Source organism: Pygoscelis adeliae, unplaced genomic scaffold, assembly GCF_000699105.1.
Source record: "Pygoscelis adeliae isolate BGI_AS28 unplaced genomic scaffold, ASM69910v1 Scaffold45, whole genome shotgun sequence".
NCBI classification, from domain to species: Eukaryota; Metazoa; Chordata; class Aves; order Sphenisciformes; family Spheniscidae; genus Pygoscelis; species Pygoscelis adeliae.
Window position 1 is genome coordinate 5,792,567 of NW_008825114.1, and position 19,460 is coordinate 5,812,026.

Genomic DNA, 19,460 nt, shown 5'->3' on the forward strand with positions numbered 1-19,460 from the left:
ATGGTCTGTTCTGGTTAAACATCAGAATAGGCTTGTGCTTCTCTGCTTCACCACAAACACCAATTCAAAAGACTTGGAAGAAGTTTAAGTGGAGTCGTGGTGAAATACGAAGCTGTTAGTTACTCTTGAAATCCAGAAATGGTTATGAAGGAGTTGAGAATAAAGAAAATTAACAGGTTTGGGTTCTTCTAAGTAGAAGGTTCTTACCACATTTAACAAGTTGTTTTTTCAGATTTTTAATGTTATCTCATAATTCATAGCGTTGTTTAATTGGCCCAAAAGCTTTTCTTTTGACTGCCTTGTAAACATCTGTTTCACTGCTTATTTGAAAACAGATAGGAATTTCTTTGTTTATTTACTCCATGCATTTTTGCCTTCCCATAGTGGATGACACGGTGGTTGCTATTCCTTATGGAAGCAGGCAAGTTCGCCTCGTGCTGAAAGGACCCGATCATTTATGTAAGTAGAAAAAGCTAGTGTACATTTGTTTAAGAAAGCCTTGCTAACCCGCAGTGCTCTGTTTACACTGTGGTGTCTGGTTTCCCTCTCTCAGATCGCTGATTTCGACACAGGGATGAGTCCTGCCCTCAGAAGCTCTCCTTGGACCCAGTTACATCAGTGGTACATGCTCTTTTCAGAGCAGAGCTTGGCCAACATTGCAGAATCCTTTGCCCCTCCATAATTTTTCAGTCATTTCTGTTTGCTTATCCTTTGGCTGGCCTGCTTGATGCCAAGTGCTTTTGTTTAAAATTAATAAAATATATCCCACTGAGTGAAGAAATATTGAGGACAGTAAAGTATAAGCTTCCCTACAGCTGAGCTTAGCAATCAAGCTGCTCATGACTTTAACACATGTTTCTGTTACGATAATCTCTCTCACTCCCATAGGTGCACACACATGGGCGCACTCACACACACAAAATCACAGTCTAAAGGTGACAAACAGCATGCACAAGTCAAATCATACTCCTTAGTAGTGATAATGCTCCAAGGAGTTAAGCCCACTGAGTGCTGCTAGCCAGTCACTTGATGGCTATAATACTTCCCTGCTTCATCTGACAGGGAACTGTGTATCCCAGCAGCTGTGTATCCCTCTTATCTGGGAGAAGAGTCTCAGGATTTGAGAATACGCTGGGAGAACTGAAGGCAAATCCATTTCTTTCATTAATACAAACTCCTTGCATCCCTCTCTCTTAACTTCCAATGCAGTAGCTACTCACAAGCTGCTCCTTTTTTCATCAGCAGCAAACTAGCACTAGAGTGTTGGCAAATGGGATTTACTGTCAGAAAAAACACAAACTGTAGTGCATAACCTCTCAGAAGCACAAATTATTGTAAGATAAGTAGGGCTCCCTTCTCCTTTTCTAAAAGGTGATAGGACTTCCCTGCAGCACGGACCAGTTAGAGTCCTCTATGCTTGTCAGTATAAATACAAACATTAGTGTCAGCAAGGAGGTGAAACACCAAATCATTTCCACTCTCTCCGGATTTCTTTCACCCAAAGAACTTATACTGCATGGCAAAATAAGGGGTGGTTTATCAGTCCTGTTCTGTAGCTCACTGCTTGTGTTTAGAAAGCAGTGGGCATTCCATAACCTTTTAATGGTTCTTTAGATTTAGAGCTGTGAATAAAGACCGGCAAATTACAGCTTATAAACTAAGGAAAAGAAATTTTTCTTTTCTGTTTTTCTTAAAAGTTCAAATGCTGCCTGTACTTCAGTTTTAAGTGGCCCTTCGGGTATTCCTGAGCTTCTCCAGTATGGTTGTTACAACTTTCCCACTAAATGATTTGCACTCTTCCTTTCTGTCCTGTCTTCTTTGCCAGGATAGATGTTCTCTTCCAAGGTAGAAAAATTTCATAATTTTACTTTTTTTTTTGTTAAATTGAGCTATAAGACAGCTTAGAGAGAAATGAGATTTTAGCAGGAGAGAGTGATCTAAATCTGTCTTCACTCAGGCCATATCACATTTCAGGACAAAATTATTTGAATCAGAGAGGTCTGCCTGAGTCACTGGTTGAGATTTAGATTAGCCCCTCTGTGTAAACATGAATAAGTCCAAATACATCTCTTTCTTGTTTCAGATGTCTCCATGAATCTTTCTGTTCACCCATCAAAGGATTTTATATATGTATGAGCTACAATCAGTTGTGGGGGAGGGAGTATTTTGCCCTGTGAACTTTGGTTGTAGCAGAAGTCAACAGGAGGCTGATTATATACACACAAGTCTTAAAACCATCTTTATCCCTGATGCATGCAGCCTTGTCCAGAAATAAATATATGGCTGAGTGCATCACAAAGGAAGAGACTGGTCTCACTGAAAACCAAGGAATTCATTAATACAGAGCAAATTCTTAGTGTGCTGCCTCAGCAACTTCCTTCATGAATTAATTCCCACGACCCATCCTGAAAAACAGTCTAATTACTGCAATTATCTTTTTTCCCCTAATTAACAACTTAATACATGCTAATAAAAACATTTCTCCCATTTACTGTCTCTGAAAATATTCCATCACAGATTAATAGTATGTCCCCATCTAATTCAGATTTTGCCTTAGCTGCCTCTCTGTGTGGGAGAAGATTTGTGCATAATTTCACAAATGCATGTGAAAGGATTAAAGCTTTGCAATCCTTCGTGATGAAATGTGCTGTCACTTTGAAATAACTACAAGAAACAGTTTACTGGTGAATGTGCTGTAAAGCATAATCTCGAGTTGGTGGGGAGGCTAGCTAGATGATGGAACAGATCTACTTTCTGACTGTTGATTTCCATTTAATAAATAATTTAATATGTTTATTATCATTTAATAATCAGAAGTAACTGCTACCAAACAGTATCTGAATTAACGTCCACTTTTTGGGAGCTGTGAATGCAGAGAGAGCCAGAGGGAGAGCTCATGAGGGTTCAGCACTCACCTTCCCTTCCTACTCCACTGGGATGGATCAGACCACTTCTGGAGAGGAGGCAGGATTGCTGTCATACTGATCTTTCTTTCCTGGATGTCTTGCTTTCAGTTAATTGTCTACCACAGCAACATGTGGTTAGTGACCCACCTTTGAACTGAAAGAGGGAACAGCAACTTAACAAAGCCAGCACTCATGGGGGAAGGTCTGAGTCATGCTCTGCATAGGAGCGTGACTTACTGAGAGTGAGTTAAACGACAGCAAATATGCTTAACTAGGAACGGATTAATATGTCTGGAAGAGAGTAAAAACATGACCTGTGGGTGAGGAGGTGAATGCGGAGCTAGAAATCTAAGGGTTGAACAAAGCCAAAAAGCAGATGGAGGAGAAAAAAGAAAAGGAACATATGGGAATGTGAATAAACTGTAGAAAAGAACAAAAGAGTTGCATTGTCACTAATTTGGGAGGCAAATCTGCACAACCACTGTTTTCTGTTGGTTTTCTTTTTCTGCTCTCACTTACTCTTACTTCAAATTATAATGCTCTAGTTTCCTGTTAATTTGTTTGTATTTGTCAGATTTGGAAACCAAGACTCTCCAAGGTGTGAAGAGCGAAAACAGCCTCAGCTCCACAGGCTCCTTCCTCATGGACAATTCTAGCATCGACTTCCAGAAGTTTCCTGACAAGGAGATATTACGAATATCAGGGCCTCTCACTGCAGACTTCACTATCAAGGTGAGGGTCATTGGTCATTGACCTCTTAGAGCAACATAAAGTAAGGCAAGATGCATTAGAAAGATGAGAGAGATTTTTCTAGATCTTAATTTTCCAGTAGACATTTGCCACAAAGCCTAGTCCAGGCTAGCTCTTGAACTGCACATTAAATTCTTTATAGTTAAATATCTGATGAAAGCCTCATTGGACACTCCTCAGGAAAGAGACTGAGTTTATGCCAAGAAAGGCATACCCAATGTGTGCCCTGAAGAGGAAAGACATTAACTCATTACAAGAAAAGGCAGATTACTTTCTGTATGTGCTGCTGAGGTACATATAAATCAAGGACATGCAGCTTGCTTCGTCTGTGATAAGCAAAAAGAAGGAAAGTCTGTATCTTTGGCCCATAATTTGTGGGGTTTATACTAGTGTAATTGCACAGAAGACTGTAAGGGAGTGGAGAGGAAGGTCCGCAAGCTCCAAAGTAAATGGGATGACTTTGCTTGAGAAGTCATCGTGTCATTTTGAATTTCTGCTTTGTGTTGCACTGGCAATAAGAATAAAATTGTTTCCTCCCATTAGAGCATTTCTATTCTTCCAGGTAATATAAAACACATTGCTGGAAGCGATGCACACATTCTGTAGGAAAACACACATACAAAAATGAACATTGGGGAATTACAATAAAATAAATCCTTTTCCGGTAGGTCCAAGGAACTTGAAGGATTTCAGCTGTAAAACTGTAAAGCCTGTATCATGTCCAGGACTACATGAATTTTTCACCATGGTCCCCAGAGGTAGATGACATTTGCTTTAACCTAGAGCTGATGGCAGCTGGAAGTTTGAACAGTGAACTGGGAAATGTGATAAGTGATTGGGTTGGGTTAAGTTGGGCTGGAGCGGGTTAGCTCGGGAAGTAACAGAGCCCTGTAGACTGTCCCCTACCCATCTTGGTACGCTAGCAGCACAAAAAGCAAGCTGAAGTTATCAGGACTGGTTCACAAGGAGAAGTCTGACCTGAAGAATGCATTCCTTTCTCTTTGAAGGTCAGAATGAAAATGCCTTAATAAAACAGATCCTGGTCAATTCAAAATGTCTAAAACGCTTGTACCTGTATTACAAATGATAACCAAATGGTGAACATCAGTGTGATGTAAACAGTATTGCTCACTTTGTGCTTTTTATGGATTTAAGGCAGCCTGGTTAGTTAGAACATACCTGTTGGGGACAGCTGGTCATGTAAACCAATGGCCCTGAAATGGTAACAGGAGGTTTGGACTGTGTTCCTGGTATTTCCACTGTTATCTTTTATGACAGGGAAAATACCTTTATTCCCTGGTGCTTGCATTTCCTTCTCTTATCAAAGCAAGGTAAAAAGCGCTGCTTAAATCAAAGGCAGTACCCTACTTGTATGATGACTCTCTGGCCAATATGAGTGTACAAGCTGGCTAGGCATGGGCAGAACAGACACTGCTGAGTTGAGGTAAAACTATTTTAATAGCTCTGCTATGTGTTTGCATCTTTTGAAAGTCAGAGTAGCATGGCTCAGCAGGTGTTAATTTATTGACATATTTGTTGTCTTAAGTGGATATAGAAAAATGCACAGACAAAACCCCTGTTCACAGTTGTAGGATATTTTCTAAGGTTAGCATTAGATTTTGCCTTGGATCAGGCACATAAAAATTCCTGGCATTTGAATCACAGTTAGTTTTTTTAATAAACAGCTGTAGAAGATACTTTAGATATTACTTCATGCAGCAAGGATATTATTCTATACTATTTAATTATTTTTCTAACAAAATTTTTTAGCTTCTGGGTATTTAATTTGTTAGATTTTGTTGATTATAGGAGTGTACGTACAAATAAGGCTGATACAGGAGCACCAAAATGCATGCGTACCTCTCAGTTATGTCAGACTTGGCAACTGCTTTCCATACTTACTATAGCCATGACTGTTTTGCCTTCAGCTTGTAGAGGTAAAGTACTTTTCTTTAAAAAATCAGATGAAAGGCTTCTCTGTGTTATTAGCAAGTTTTCCTTACAAAGTGGGATCTCTTTGGGTGTCAAGATTTACTTTCCTGGGACAAGACAGTTTTTATGCAAACAGATCTAAATGAATTTGTAGATGTAGAACTCCTCTAGTTTTAGGATCATTGTCTCCAGAATGACTGTTATAATCCTTTTCAATTTACCCTGAATGCTCTTATTCAGAGGTTGTTAGACACCTGGTTATAATTCAGAAGTAGAAACTCGGTGTGGGAGTTGACATTTAAGTTTCTTTATTGGTGACATGGAGTGCTTTAAAATTGCAGGAAGAAACCTCATGCTGTTTCTGTAGAAGCTGAATTGTACAATTGCTAGATTTCTTGACTTTGTAATTATCAGTGGCACATTCTTTGTGTGCTAAACTCTTGGCAATCTTTTCACAAGATATGTAAATGGTAAAAATAATTCAGTAAAATAGCTCTCTAAAAAATAAGGGTGTTATCACAAAATGGGAGAAGAACTGGCATTTTTCATGTTCTTATTTTTTATATTCATAGTTTGAGAATTATAAATCTGCATTATAAACTTTGAAAGTTTGAAAGGCAGAAGACCTGGAGAAAATGCCAGCAAACTTAAATTCCACTTGAATTTTGTTCCAAAATTCTGAGGAGCTCCCTGTTTTGATGTTTTTAATACAAAATTCTGATTCACGTGAACAGAAATGCCTTTTTTCTAAAAGAAAAAAGTGTCACGTTAGATAAAATCCTGGTGAAATGAGGTCAGTTTCACTTGGAAATCTTTCTGGCTACACACTGATCTAGAGAACAGAGCAGTAATGTCACATAGGGGGACTTGCCCTTTATTGGCAGAGCTGCCACTGATGTGCTGTGTTGCCAAGGTCACATATTCACCTGTCTGTGCTAAAAAGTGTCCTCTGTCAATATTGTCTGTTTCAGACACAAAATAAACTTGGAGTGACCATTTCATGTTACACGTCTGCACTCCTTTGAGCAGGATGAATCAATACTGTCAGGTGGGGTCTACAGCTGATAATATAATGCTAGCAGTCATGAGCGGTTGACTATTTAAAGCAATCAGCACTGCAAATATGAACCACCTGAGTTGCAGGCTTACTGAAACAGCCAGTAGGGATTGCCATGGAAGTGTCAGGGCTGGTAAAGCACAGCCTGTTCAGGTTTGTTTTACCGGCTGTGGTTTTTGCATAGCTAGGGCCCTAGCCCTGTGGCTCAGGTGTGAGGCAGCAAAGACCAGTGGGTTCAAAACAAGGTCTAGTAAAGGGTGCTGTCCAGGCCTGGTGCTGGTTTGGAGGAGAAACCACTGTTGGCCTAGATCTAGACTAGACTGGGTTTATGGTGGTTTTCAATCCCTGGTGTCAAGATGAAGGTTAGTTCAGAGGGCTTGCATGGACCAACAGCTTCGCATCAGGGGTGTATAAGGTTGGATCAGATAAATGTTTGTCTAGAGGCTGTCAGAGGTATTTGGATTAGGACTGAATTTGTATCGATGTTGTCTTTTGTAGTGCTAGGGCTGACAATCTTTGGTTAAGGGCTGCTGCCAGAAGAGACTGCCTGGTTATTTTTTTGTGCTGGCGGCTGGGGGTACTGCTGGCTGATTTAGAAATGGTGTGGACTGGGTTCCCTTGAGCAGAGTTACTGCTGAGATTAGGATTTTGGCCACCAATTGTCGAAAAAGTCATAAAATAAAGCTCAAAACTGGATGCTGAGTCATGCAGAGCACTAGAGCTAGCCAGACAATTCTTATCTCAGTTGTGATCTAGCACTGGCAGAAACTGCTGGTGAGAGAAATGCATTTGATTAAAGTCCAGGTTAACAAAAGAAAATAAGGTTGGGGCTTAACCTACATAATCATCATTTCTTATAATATGCACAAATATGTAATTTGTGAATAGTATTTAAATATATGAATGTATATTTTGAAAATATCCATTTCCTATAAATATATAGTTTAATAAAATGTAATAAAACTATTTAATATTTGTTTAATATAAATAGATTAATTATAAGATATGTAAGTACATATGTTGAGAAAGAGTAAACTACACACAATGATCAGGACACAAATATATTCTACTTGGCTGTGTAACGTTCTCTCCTTTTTCCTTGCTCTCTGTAATATTCCGTTAATCTTTTTAACTGTTGCTGCACACTGAGCTGATATTTTCAGAGGAATGCCTATAACAAACCCTACTACCATTCTGAATAGTAGTAGCTAATGTGGAGGACATTTTAATGTATAATTAGCATATATAATTAACTGATTTCTCCCATGGGCTTTATTTCTTTTTTACTGAACTTGAATTTAGTCTGCCAAAGCTTTGAGTGCTTTCACAGACAGTTTCATTTTAGCTAATATTCATGATTTTTTTCATTAGCAAACTTGGTCAGCTCATGGTTGACCCTTTATCCTGTTCATCTGGGGGTCTGGCTAACAACTCGTGCCCTAGCACACATCCCTGAGGGATTCCACAGGTCCTTCGTCCATTGCAAGAAAAGATTATAGGGCCGTTCTCTGTTACCCAGTCATCAGTCCATGGGAGGTTCTTCTTAAGTCACGTGAACTTTGTCCAGGACCTTTGGTGAGGCACCTAGAAGAAAACTGGTACCTAAGCTACCTTTACCAGTGTCCCTCGTGAATCTTTGGTAAAGCAAACCACAATGCTCGGAAAGGATCACCTTTCTCAGGGACCCATTTTTGAGTTCTGTTCTTTATTTTCATAATACCTACTGACCCCATAGCAGGAAAGCATCACACAAAAACTTTGTTTTTACTGACATGAAAAGCACAAAATTACATATGCCACATGGGGATAGTTCTCCACACTCTCATCCCCAATTTCTTTCTGTGTTACTTAGAAGACTTCAGCATTGAACTTCTCATTAATAAATCAAACCCAATGATTTGGGATTTGGCACTTGTAATAATAATGTGGAAAAATCCATTAGAACTTTTTTAATAAGCATGGTGGCATGGAGCTAGATCATAATATACCAGATCAAATTTTGTAAGACAAAAGATGGTATGCAATAATAATTTCCTTTCCCTGTCCCCAGTTTGGGGGGCACACACACACACATGAAAGAAATGGTGTCTTTCCTCCTCTACTAACACACACAATTTCATAAAATGAGAACATCTTATTGAATACGTTTTTCATTATTTAACCCTACAATTAACATTGATAATTGCTTGGTTGTCATAGCTGGTTGTATTTCACAACTCCCCAAGTAAACTTAGCGCAGATTTGTAGGCCAGGCCATGTGTTTTTCGGTGAACTTAGACAAATGGTTCAGACATATGCCGCCAAAATCAAGCATGAAAGGGTTGGGCTTTGGGGGACTTAGCTTGTTTGTTTGTTCTTATGTGAACTAATCAAATTTGGGGGCTATAGGAAAAACAACACAAAAGAAAGGTAAAGTCAGATATTGCAGCCTTTTGGTCACAGGAGAGATCAGAGTAATTCAAAATTGTTATGCTGGTTTTGTATTTGAATTATGAGGTCTGTTGTTTTCATTCAACTTTCTGTGCATATCCCCAAAATCAATACTACATTTTGTCAATCCCAAACTTCACCTGAGCAACAGCTTGTGTCTCTGTTGCACCATCCCAGACAGTCATTTACAATATCAATTTAAAAAAGCAGGGTACAAGCGATGATTTTTTTTCAAGGTCTTTCTACAAGAAAAAAAGATATGTCTGTTGCTAGTGACTGTAGGCTAGACAGCTAATTTTTGGTGAATAGTCTGAGGACTCTAATGTTAACCAACTCTTTATAAGTCTGGTGATATCCTCTTGGGTCTTACAAACTGGTGAGGGCTGCTCTGATATTCAGAATACTCCAGACTCCCCTGAAACCTGAAGGAAGTCAAGGATGATCTCTAGGGGGTTGCAATGCATAAATGCAGGGCTGAGTGCTCTGCAAGACCTGAGTACTTCTGCTGTCTGCTATTAATAAATTTAGATAGGATTTTATTTGCAAATATAATGAATGATTACCATTTTTTCTGGTTCAGTGACCTAAGGATGCAAAACTCACTGTTGGTTAGAGGACTAACTAAAGATTCTCAAGTATTCACCATCTCTTTTTGAAGCTCTGGCATTTCTAGTAGCTAGCAGGGTGTTGCAAATGCTGCAAAGGTAAAAAATTTCACCGTACTCCAGGGCTGAGTATTTCAATGTGTGAAAGTTGGCCCTGTGCAGCAAAACCAGGACATTTCTTAAAGCATTTAGCTATCAAGTCTCACTTTGAGTTCTGTAAGGCTCAAGCAGCTACTGATATTTTTCTCCTGGATCAAGACCTTAGCTTTAACAAACTGTCAAACAAAATCAAGAAGAAATTTCTGCTGAGTGGAATCACCATATATTGTTCCTCTTCTGCTTACAGTACTCCTTAAAAAAATAAATGATACTGTGCCTGCTTCTTTCATTTGCTTGTTTCGTATCATTTTAGCTCATGGCTGTGGCTCATTGTAATTCTTTCCCACCTATGTTGTTATCATGGCTGTATGAGTGACTTCCATGTTGGGCTGGAAAATATGTACATCTGTCTTTTCTCTGTGTCAAAACAGGCAGATAATTCTGCAGACATGCAGCAATAGTCGGCAGGGAAAGGATCTCTTCTGTCTTCCTGATTTTTTTTTTTTTTTAATGTGAACTCTTTTTCCTCCCCTTCCTTTTATAGTAGGCTCTGTGCGAGCTCTTGGTCTGTTCTTCATGATTCACTAAAGATCGTACTGCTGAGTAGATCTTTTGAGTTAAAGAATCACTGATGATCCTTAGAAAACAAAGAGTAAGAGCAGAATTCTCCCCAGTGAATGCTTTTTCTGCACGTTCAGGTCAGAGACCTCCCCGAATGGCTTCCAGCACAATAGAACATTTTTCCCAGGAGTGCATGAGGCTTTCATGAGCCCAGAAAGACCCTTCTGAAGTGTGTGATTAATGCACCATCCCCGCACAAGGAATTATATATCCTGTTTCTGACACACAGACTCAAATGATATTAATCCGTGCAAAAGGCCTCCCATTTGCTGAAGAAGCTGTATTGCTACAGCTGTATTTTTTTTTTCCTGTTGGGAATTTACGTCACTGTTTACTCTAATTAGAAAAGGGCAGACTTAGTCTCAGCGGGCCAGATCTCTTACAGCCATCAACATATCCTGCAGTATTTTTGCCTTCCTCCTTCTCTTCAAGATATACTTTGATTTGTAATCATGTTTCTGTCCATCTACAGGGGAAAACAAAACAAACAACCCACATTACGCTGTTCAACTCAGTTTGTCATATTTTTACTTCTGTTTTACAGTCTACTCTTTGACAGTGTCTCTTGGTGTTTGGAAAGAGAGAAAAGGAAAGGCAGATTGAAAAATGGTGATTCTAAAACAGGGCAACTTGTTCAAAATATGGGAAAAGGAAAAGGGGGCAGTGCTGAAACGTTTTAAACTGTGAAAAAAAGAACAGAGAGGCTTGCTCCTGAGAGCAGGAATACTGACTAGGAGAAGGGTCCATTTTTTCTGGTTGTGATTCGGCAGTTTTCTCTCCTGTGATAGCATCATGCCACTGATGCAGAGATGCCCGAGTAACACCAATACATTATGTCCTAGGACAAATAATCAACTAGGAGAGGCTTTTAGTATCAGCATTGTTGTTCTTCCCTTGCCAGCTGTTTCTCAAAGACTTAGAGGTAAGGACAAGGGATACCCTGCAGAGATTTTGAAGTCCCCATAACTGTATTAATCAGCACACCTATCAAACAGGAAGGATTTTTTCCTGGGGCAGGTGCAAGTGGTGCTGCTTTAGCAGTGTGAAGGTCTCTTTTCTTATTGCACTCCTTGCACTACAAACTCTTGTTTACATGGGAAATCCATTCAGCACACAAAGTACTGGAAGCATAGTTAAGCTCAGGTGGCTTAAAAGTTGGCAGTACTTGTAGGCTCTAGAGAGTGTTTACCGAACATGCACTTAGCTCCAGCCAAGAGTCCACACCCATGACTGAAAGGAGCATTTTTGTAGCCAAAATAAAGTAAGCAGAAGGACAGCCTTATGATAATGACAGTACCACAAAGAAGAATGAAAGAGACATCACCTCAGAAACAAAAAAAATCTTGAATTAGAATTTCTATACTTTTGTATTTCTCACAGCACAGCCTCCCATTTTTTTACTCTGAACTATCTAAGATAGTATATGTGGTCTCAGAAGGTGTTTGGGAAATATTAAAGATCGAAAATCCATGTCAATGCGGCAGGGAAAGCAGGTAGTGGTAGGGGATTTTCTGATGGAATAAAGATCAGTCCATATCCTCTGTCCCCATAGAATTATTCAGTAGCACTAACCATGCATTTACCATGCATTCATTATTTCAGAACATGATCTCAGAATGGTCAGAAATGCCACTGATTATGCCCGGAAATTTATTTGACTGTGTTTTGCAGCCAAGATTTTGCCACCATCTATGCTCTGTTTTGTGCATTTCATTTTCTTAATGCAAAGTATCTCTGGTATTTTATGTAGCTGCAAGATCTCTCAAAGCTGCAAGATGCATGTGGCAGAATGCTTCTTCCCGGTATTTATGTCAGGTTCACACTTTGGCATTACATCTTTTTCAGATCCGCTATGCTGGTGCTGCTGACAGTTCAGTTCAGTTTATCTTCTATCAGCCTATCATTCACCGATGGAGGGAAACTGATTTTTTTCCTTGTTCAGCATCCTGTGGAGGAGGTAATGAATTACCACTGTATTCCAGAAACAGTCATCTGCATAGAGGATCTGTCCCAACTGCTGCATTGAGATTTGGACCTTTAAAATGGGCAAAATCTGAAAATGGAAGTAGTTACATCTAAATGCAGGGAGGGATGTAGCAACAGTCGTAGTAGCCTGTAGATTTTTTAGCATCATACCAGGCTCTGTACATAAAATACATTTTGATATCCACATGACTGCATTTAATGCTACAGCTGTCAAACATAAGGGCTGATGGGATTTGGGCCCACTTGGAATTACAAGATGTCTCCACTTGCCCCCGTCTCCACCAGCAGCTTTACCCTCTGAACTGAAACTGAGTGTATGAGTCCTGGTGACCAAGAAACCTCGGCCTTTGTTTTTTCTTTTTGCTCTAGGCTTCTGAATTTTTATTTGACCATACTGGTTATCTTTTGTTTCCTACTACATGTGGTTTAAGTTGTTGTTTTCAATCTGGTCTGTAAAACAGCAGCTGTTATGTCCAAAGGCACTGATATTTTCAGTTCACTTTTTACCAAACCAGAACTTAGATGTACTTCAGAGAGAGATAGGAGGAATACCACATAACATATTATTTCTTCCATTGTGTATTGCAGGTTATCAACTGACATCTGCTGAATGTTTTGATCTGAGAAGCAACCGCGTAGTAGCAGATCAATACTGTCACTATTATCCTGAAAATATCAAGCCAAAGCCAAAACTTCAAGAGTGTAATCAGGATCCTTGTCCTGCAAGGTCAGTCAGCTCTAATTTTAAAAGAGACTGGGCTCTAAAAGAGTAAAATAAAGTAGGCAAATATTCTGTTGCTATTGCTTACAATGTCATTTAGCCTACATAATTCAACCTCTTTCTCATCCTGAAGCTGTAGAAAAAGACCTCTGTCTAGCACCTCCACATTGCACGGACTGATTTGAAATGGTTGTTTCTTCCCCTCAGATTGTGTTTTGCCTCATTAAACGTTATAAAGTGTGGTGAGTAAACAAATTGTCCATGATACCGTGGACATGATCGACGCATGTCTCTTAAGTGTTAGTGAGATGGGAAAAATTCTCTTGAGGTAAAACTGTTGTTGGAAAATGTTTGTCATCCCAATTAGAGGCATTACTTTTATGGTTTTTTACATTTTCTCCTTAATAAAAAGCTTACTTGCAGTCATGGCAGCTTGTAAGAATGTAACGCGGGAATTTGTTCTAATTATCAATACCCTTTGGCCCCTCACAAAAGATTCCTCTCTGCTCCCCTGCCAAGCATTCTTCCTTAGAAGATTAATAGTAAAAATAGTAAGATCACAGAGTCAGATTTCCCATGTATAAGAAAAGGAACAAAACCACAAAAAGGACCAGTCCTTTGTTGCACTGATTCCCCTGAATTTCAGTGGAAGTCAGTCTGCAGCCGCCCATAAGCCGCAAGCATTTATTTGTGTAAACTAAACCTTTTGGTCCTCTTGTGTGGCTTTGCTAAAAGATGGTTAAGCGCAGCCCAGCAGGCATGCATGCAAGGATAGCTGAAAGTCACTTATTTACCTGCTCCTTTCCCTCTAGACTAGTTTTGTGAAGTTTGATAAACTGAGTTCAAGCAAGTGTCACCTAAAAAGTTGCTATGGCCCTTCAGATTGCTGGAGGTTGCCATAGAAAAAAAGATGTCCTAGCCAGGAGAAGAAGGATGCTTTAGGGACCTGTGAGACTTTGTATCCACCTGACTGAGGATGATTGCTTCCCAAACCAGGTATATCAGCTTTAGACTAGTTAGACATTATCAGAGCAGAACAAATCACTCCAAGCCTAAAATAATTTCTACTTCTTCCAGAAAGTTTTCATTAAAGTTCATTGATTTTTCATAACTGGAGTTAACACTCATGTTTCTTTGTCACTGAAGACACATTTACCCAGAGTGTATGGCAATTTATATTCCTTTGTTCTAGTAAACACATTTTTAACGGCAATTCTGTTTGTAAATAATTAAAAGCTAGAAATGTCCTCATACAGTTTTAAATTTGAAATTAAAATCTCCCAGAATTAAAAAGTGGAAATATCCAATCTTGAAATCCAACATTATCTCAGCTGTATTGTACATTCTTTAAGTTACATACTTTATCATGTATTTCATCAGGATGTATTAAGGATATAATATTAAGAGTGCAGCTTCACTAGGGCTTTGTGAAAAGTATTTCCTGTTGAGCATGTACTCAGAAGTGATTTTTCAACTTAGAGATTGCTTTCCACAATGTAACAAGACCATTTTTTCCTTTAACAATGTTCTGTCAAATTCAGTATCTGGCTTCTCTTGTCCTAGTACTTTCCACAAAAAAATATATATTTAATTTCTCAGGTTACTTAAATATATTAAGAGTTGCAACTGGAAACCTTACTAGAATAAAGTTCTTCTATTTTTTCCTCAGTGATTTTCTCAGATTAAAAACTGTTTCTTTGATTTCTCCTTTGAATTCTTTGAGACAAATGTCAATAAAGTAGAGGCCAGGTATGATCAGGTAAGAGACCTAAATATGAATGTCTCAGAAAAAGGATTGCTGAAAGGTGTAACTCAATATGGAACCTTTCTTTTAGATTCGCCTCTCACAGTACCAATGAGAAAGTAATTTTATGTAGCTGCTTCTTTTTTTTTTTAAAGCCTAAGCTGCTATTTTTTTAAAATACAGTTCTGAGTCAAATATGTAATTTGCCTCTGGAATTTGTATTATGGATATTTTCCATACTTTTCCCGATAATTTTAAATGACATTCTCAAATGGTAAGACAGACGACTGCATGGTACACGGGAGGAAAGAGAGGAAAAAATAACAGCTGAGCAGATGTCAGGAAGCAATTTTTGTTTTATATAAGACATAACAAGGCAAAGTTGTTGATATAAAGACCCTGAGGGGAGGGAGAGTCATTTAGAAGTACAGCTATGCCGTCCCAGGGTACAGGCAGTAACAGAGAAGAATTGGCTTTTTGGAAACATCCTCACGGAATGCCAAATTGCAAATGATTATTTTCAAAAGTGCCTTTGTAAAGAATTCAAGAATCAACAACCCAGACAGAAAACCAGAGGAAATCTGTGGTAACTTCTGGAATCCCGATGCTTTCTTATGGTCAGGAAGAGGGTAGGTGAAGCAGAACAACGGGGTCAGGAGCGTGAACGAGGAGGGCGTCTTGGCTCTGCAGTGTCTTTGCTGTGTGGGAGCTGCTCTGCTCCACCAGTATGAAATGAAGATGTTAATTTTTCCTGGCAAACCCAGTTCCAGTGAGGCATAGCTGATTAGTGGTTACTGACTCTTCCTATGGCGTGTCAATGAATGCCGCAGAAAATAATCATGGCAGACCACAGTGGCGCTGAATAAAGCAACAGAGAGAGGTTACTGTAGGAGAGCTTATATTAAAATTTTTAGCAAAGGGCAGGCTGAAAGAAAAGTTTAAATGAATACCAGGAGTATCGTGTGGGCTTGCAATTAGTTGCCTCTTTAGGCTTAGTGCATCGAAATGTTTTACTTTATTGTGCTTATTATGGCAATAATTACCAGTATGGCTGGCATCATGAGTAGCAAAAAAAGCTTAGACTGAATGAACATAGAAAATGAATCAGCTTTTCTTTCTGCAAACCCATTTTCTCACATACTTAGAGGAGAAGCAGTGTGTGGAAGGTTATTTACTGCCGATGCCTCTCTCATCGACCATCTTTGGGATCTGGCTCCCACCTTAGTAAGATAGAAAGAAAAGATCTGTTTATTTACATTCCATTAAAATTTTATAACAGTCTGTACTTGACTGGCAAATATATGTATAATGTCGACTGATGTAAATAGCGCCCAGTACGATCTAGTCCACTCCCCTTCTATGTGGAAAAATCCAACATTAAGATTTCACATATTTAATTAATTGCAAATCTTTTAACTATCCAAAACTTCACAGACTGGAGGGTTTAGGAGAGGGGTTTTAGCTACCATCAGTATCCTCCTGTCTGGTATCCTCTAATGAAAGGTGAATAGAATTTTTTTCTGCTTTGAGAAAAAGTCTGTTTATATTTGACTTAACTGGGTGTGCTGAACACTTACCTAGGACAACTCTGAGGTGCTATAAGCTGAAGATACCATTTCTTTCATAATTCAAGGGCATTCCTCCAAAAAGCAGTTTTTGCAAATATGAAATAGGCTTTTACCCCACTCATCATTCACCTACTCACCAGGATACTCTCTGGAGCAACATTAGTGCTCCTTCTAGATTTCATCTTCAGCTTTTAAGTGGCATTCCCAGCTGCACTGTTCTGCATTTTTACCAATCATTCCCTCTATTTTTTGCCTATCTCTGCTGCATGTTAATGTGGGGGTTTCTGAGTCACAAAAGCTGTACTGGTGCTTTTACCATGAGATTTCGATGGTGTATAAAGAATTCTAAAGGCATCTTCAGGGAAGATTCTAACTTCAGGCAGCAACTGTCTCAAAAATTTCATATTAGCAAGCCTCTAACACGTGGGCTTCTTTTTATCACTTTGCCAGTAATGCCAGTCTGATCTACGCAGGCAAAAATCCTGGAATTTGCCTAGAGCATTATCTGTAAGCCTGCCACCAGAAATAATGTTAGTAACTGTGGAAAGTTTGGGGGAAAATCTCTAGTTCAAGCAAGACTCAGAGACCTGAAGGAATTCTCAGATATACACAGTCTATGGAGTCTTCCAGCAAAATTGCAAACTCCTCTTCCTACTCATCAAATTTTTTCTTTTGGCATTCTCACTTAACTAGCCATACTGGGTGGTGGCAGAGGTAGGCATCAGCAAAAAGAAACTTAAATTTAAATAAAATTGTACTTTTTCATTGTAATTTTTAGTGAGTCTAACAAGAGCGATGAACTACAAGTAAAAGCACACAAAAGACTGTTAGGATATTATGGCCATTCAGAGTAGCCCTTTGCCGTGAGAAGTCCCCAATATACTTGGTGATGTGGAAGTGTATACAATTTCCTGGTCAACGGTGCAAGACATGTGCATGATAACTTTTACATATTTCCTTCAAAAGAAAAGGAGGTAGTAATGAGTAAATATGCATGATTAAAAGGGCAACATAGAGTATCCTCCTAATCAGTAACAGAGGTCTCCTCACTTTGTTACAATTTGGCAGCTGAAGCAGGAAATTGCCAAACTCATACTTTTTTGCTTGTTATCAGCTTCCCTAAAGGTATTATATTAGATAGCAACTATAAGCCAAGTATCACAGCAGTGCAGTGTTCCCCTTTTCACTACATCTTTCTGGAAGATGAACAAAACTGGAGTGCTGGTATGTTCCTGAAAAGACGGGCTGCGCTTTCTGATTTACACAGTAGCAGCTATAGATCTGCAGTGATGAGAGGGATCTGAGACACAAAGACTCATTTGTTGTTATTGCCCTCGACTGAGACATATGATAGATTTAAAGTTTGTTTTGAATATTCTTTCACATAAAATATCCCATAGTTACCACAGATACTGGGCTTTTTGACAACACCCCAGCTTTTTGCATGGATGTGGGACACTGGTCATGACAATGCCCTTTCCTGATCTTTGCCTCAGGCAAATTGCCATTTCTGTGGATTTGCATTTTTACTTAAGTTCTTGATTTGTTACACAGGGGTTGAGAAAGCCCTTCTGCCTTGCAGTGCTCTCTGAACCTTGGTTGCCTCTGATTGCTAGGTTTGGTCTCAATTTTCACAGCCAATCATATGCATATGAATGATCCTAAAGACAGCAAGAGATAGCCATTCCAGGGGAAGATGAGACATGAAGGTTTTAGCTGTCAAAGCAGAAGGGAGAACAAGCCTTTTCCACCGGCATGGTTGAAGTTGCACGCGCTGGAAAAGTGAGCCTGGTAGTAGCAAAAAGTATGCTGCCTGCAAATGAGAAAGCACAGTCAACAAACATCAGTCGTTCCAACTGTATATTTATGGAGGGTGATTTTTGAACAGTTCAGAATTTACCAAGGAACTACCAAGGTTGCTGGAGAAATGAGCTACAGTGATGCATTATGCATGAAAAAAAGGGGAGGAGAAGTTTAGGAGGCAAAAAACAATTCAGAGCTGCAGTAAAGGGACCACCAGGTAAGTTTTCAGGAAGGCTGAACTGGAAATAGTGATACATTCAAGTAGAAATGGCAGTATGTATGCCTCCAGAACAGGAGTTGTAGATGGAGAAGGAGCTGATAGCAGTGGCAATGTTCTGGTAGTCATAATCAAGGTCACCTGAGTTCAAGAGCAGGATAAAGATGAGCTGCAGATACTCCTAATACCTAAAGAGGCAATTTTCTTCTCAAGACAAATAGACAAAACGTTGAACTTTGGGGCAGGGTATAAGGCATTTAAATTAAGATAGAAAATTATTTTTTCAGAACAGGCAGGGAGGGTGGGCCAGGAAGCATTCTTCAAAGTGTTAAAAGATGTGAATAGCAGAGCGAATTCAGCTCTAAGGAGGCAGTTCATATTAAAGAAAGATAGAAAGAAAGGCAGAAAGGAATTGTCAGGATATATCAGATAACAAACTGTGGGAAAGTAGTTCTTGTACTGCTATAAGCATCAAATACAGATATCTGTCTGCCCAAGATGAAGTTACAGGAAACGTAGTCTATTTAAGTCCTAGAAGAGACCAGAATTGCAGCAGGTAGTAAGATGGTCACTTACAGAGATTTTCACTGGATATTCAGTTGTTAACATTTAGTAGTGGAATATAACAACAAATTTCCATCTTTGTATCAAACACTGCTCATCCAAACTACCACAGAATATTAAACTGATAAAAAAGGGAGATTTTTAGAAGCATCAAGTCATGCTACAGGAAGGAAGTACTTTTGCTGTTTCCAATTGATGACACCCATTTCAATCCCTGTAAAGAGATTAGTTTTTAGCAGTCTATGGCAATGATAAGTAAACCATGTTTCTTGGAATTTGAAATCTGTACACCATGAACAAGTCATTTATTATAAAGGTGAGATACTGTTGTGCTGAACAGACATGCTGTCTAAAGTATGAGATTTTTCTGGAGATTGACACTGAAGGATAGCTTTCTTGGCAGTCCTTTGCATTTTTAAGTAGGTTATTTAAGTATTCACTGATGTTCCATTTAAAA

The 19,460-nt window shown here is 39.1% G+C and overlaps 1 protein-coding gene across 1 annotated transcript in view; it reads left to right on the forward strand.

Annotated features, from left to right (window-relative positions):
- The window catches only part of ADAMTSL1 (ADAMTS-like 1), a 468,861-nt gene that overhangs the window by 338,177 nt on the left and 111,224 nt on the right, over positions 1 to 19,460 (forward strand). Inside the window, exons 7-10 of the mRNA XM_009328162.1 lie at positions 385 to 459; positions 3,481 to 3,638; positions 12,246 to 12,357; positions 12,975 to 13,113. Coding sequence (XP_009326437.1) covers positions 385 to 459; positions 3,481 to 3,638; positions 12,246 to 12,357; positions 12,975 to 13,113 — 484 coding nt within the window. The remainder of the gene's footprint in view (positions 1 to 384; positions 460 to 3,480; positions 3,639 to 12,245; positions 12,358 to 12,974; positions 13,114 to 19,460) is intronic.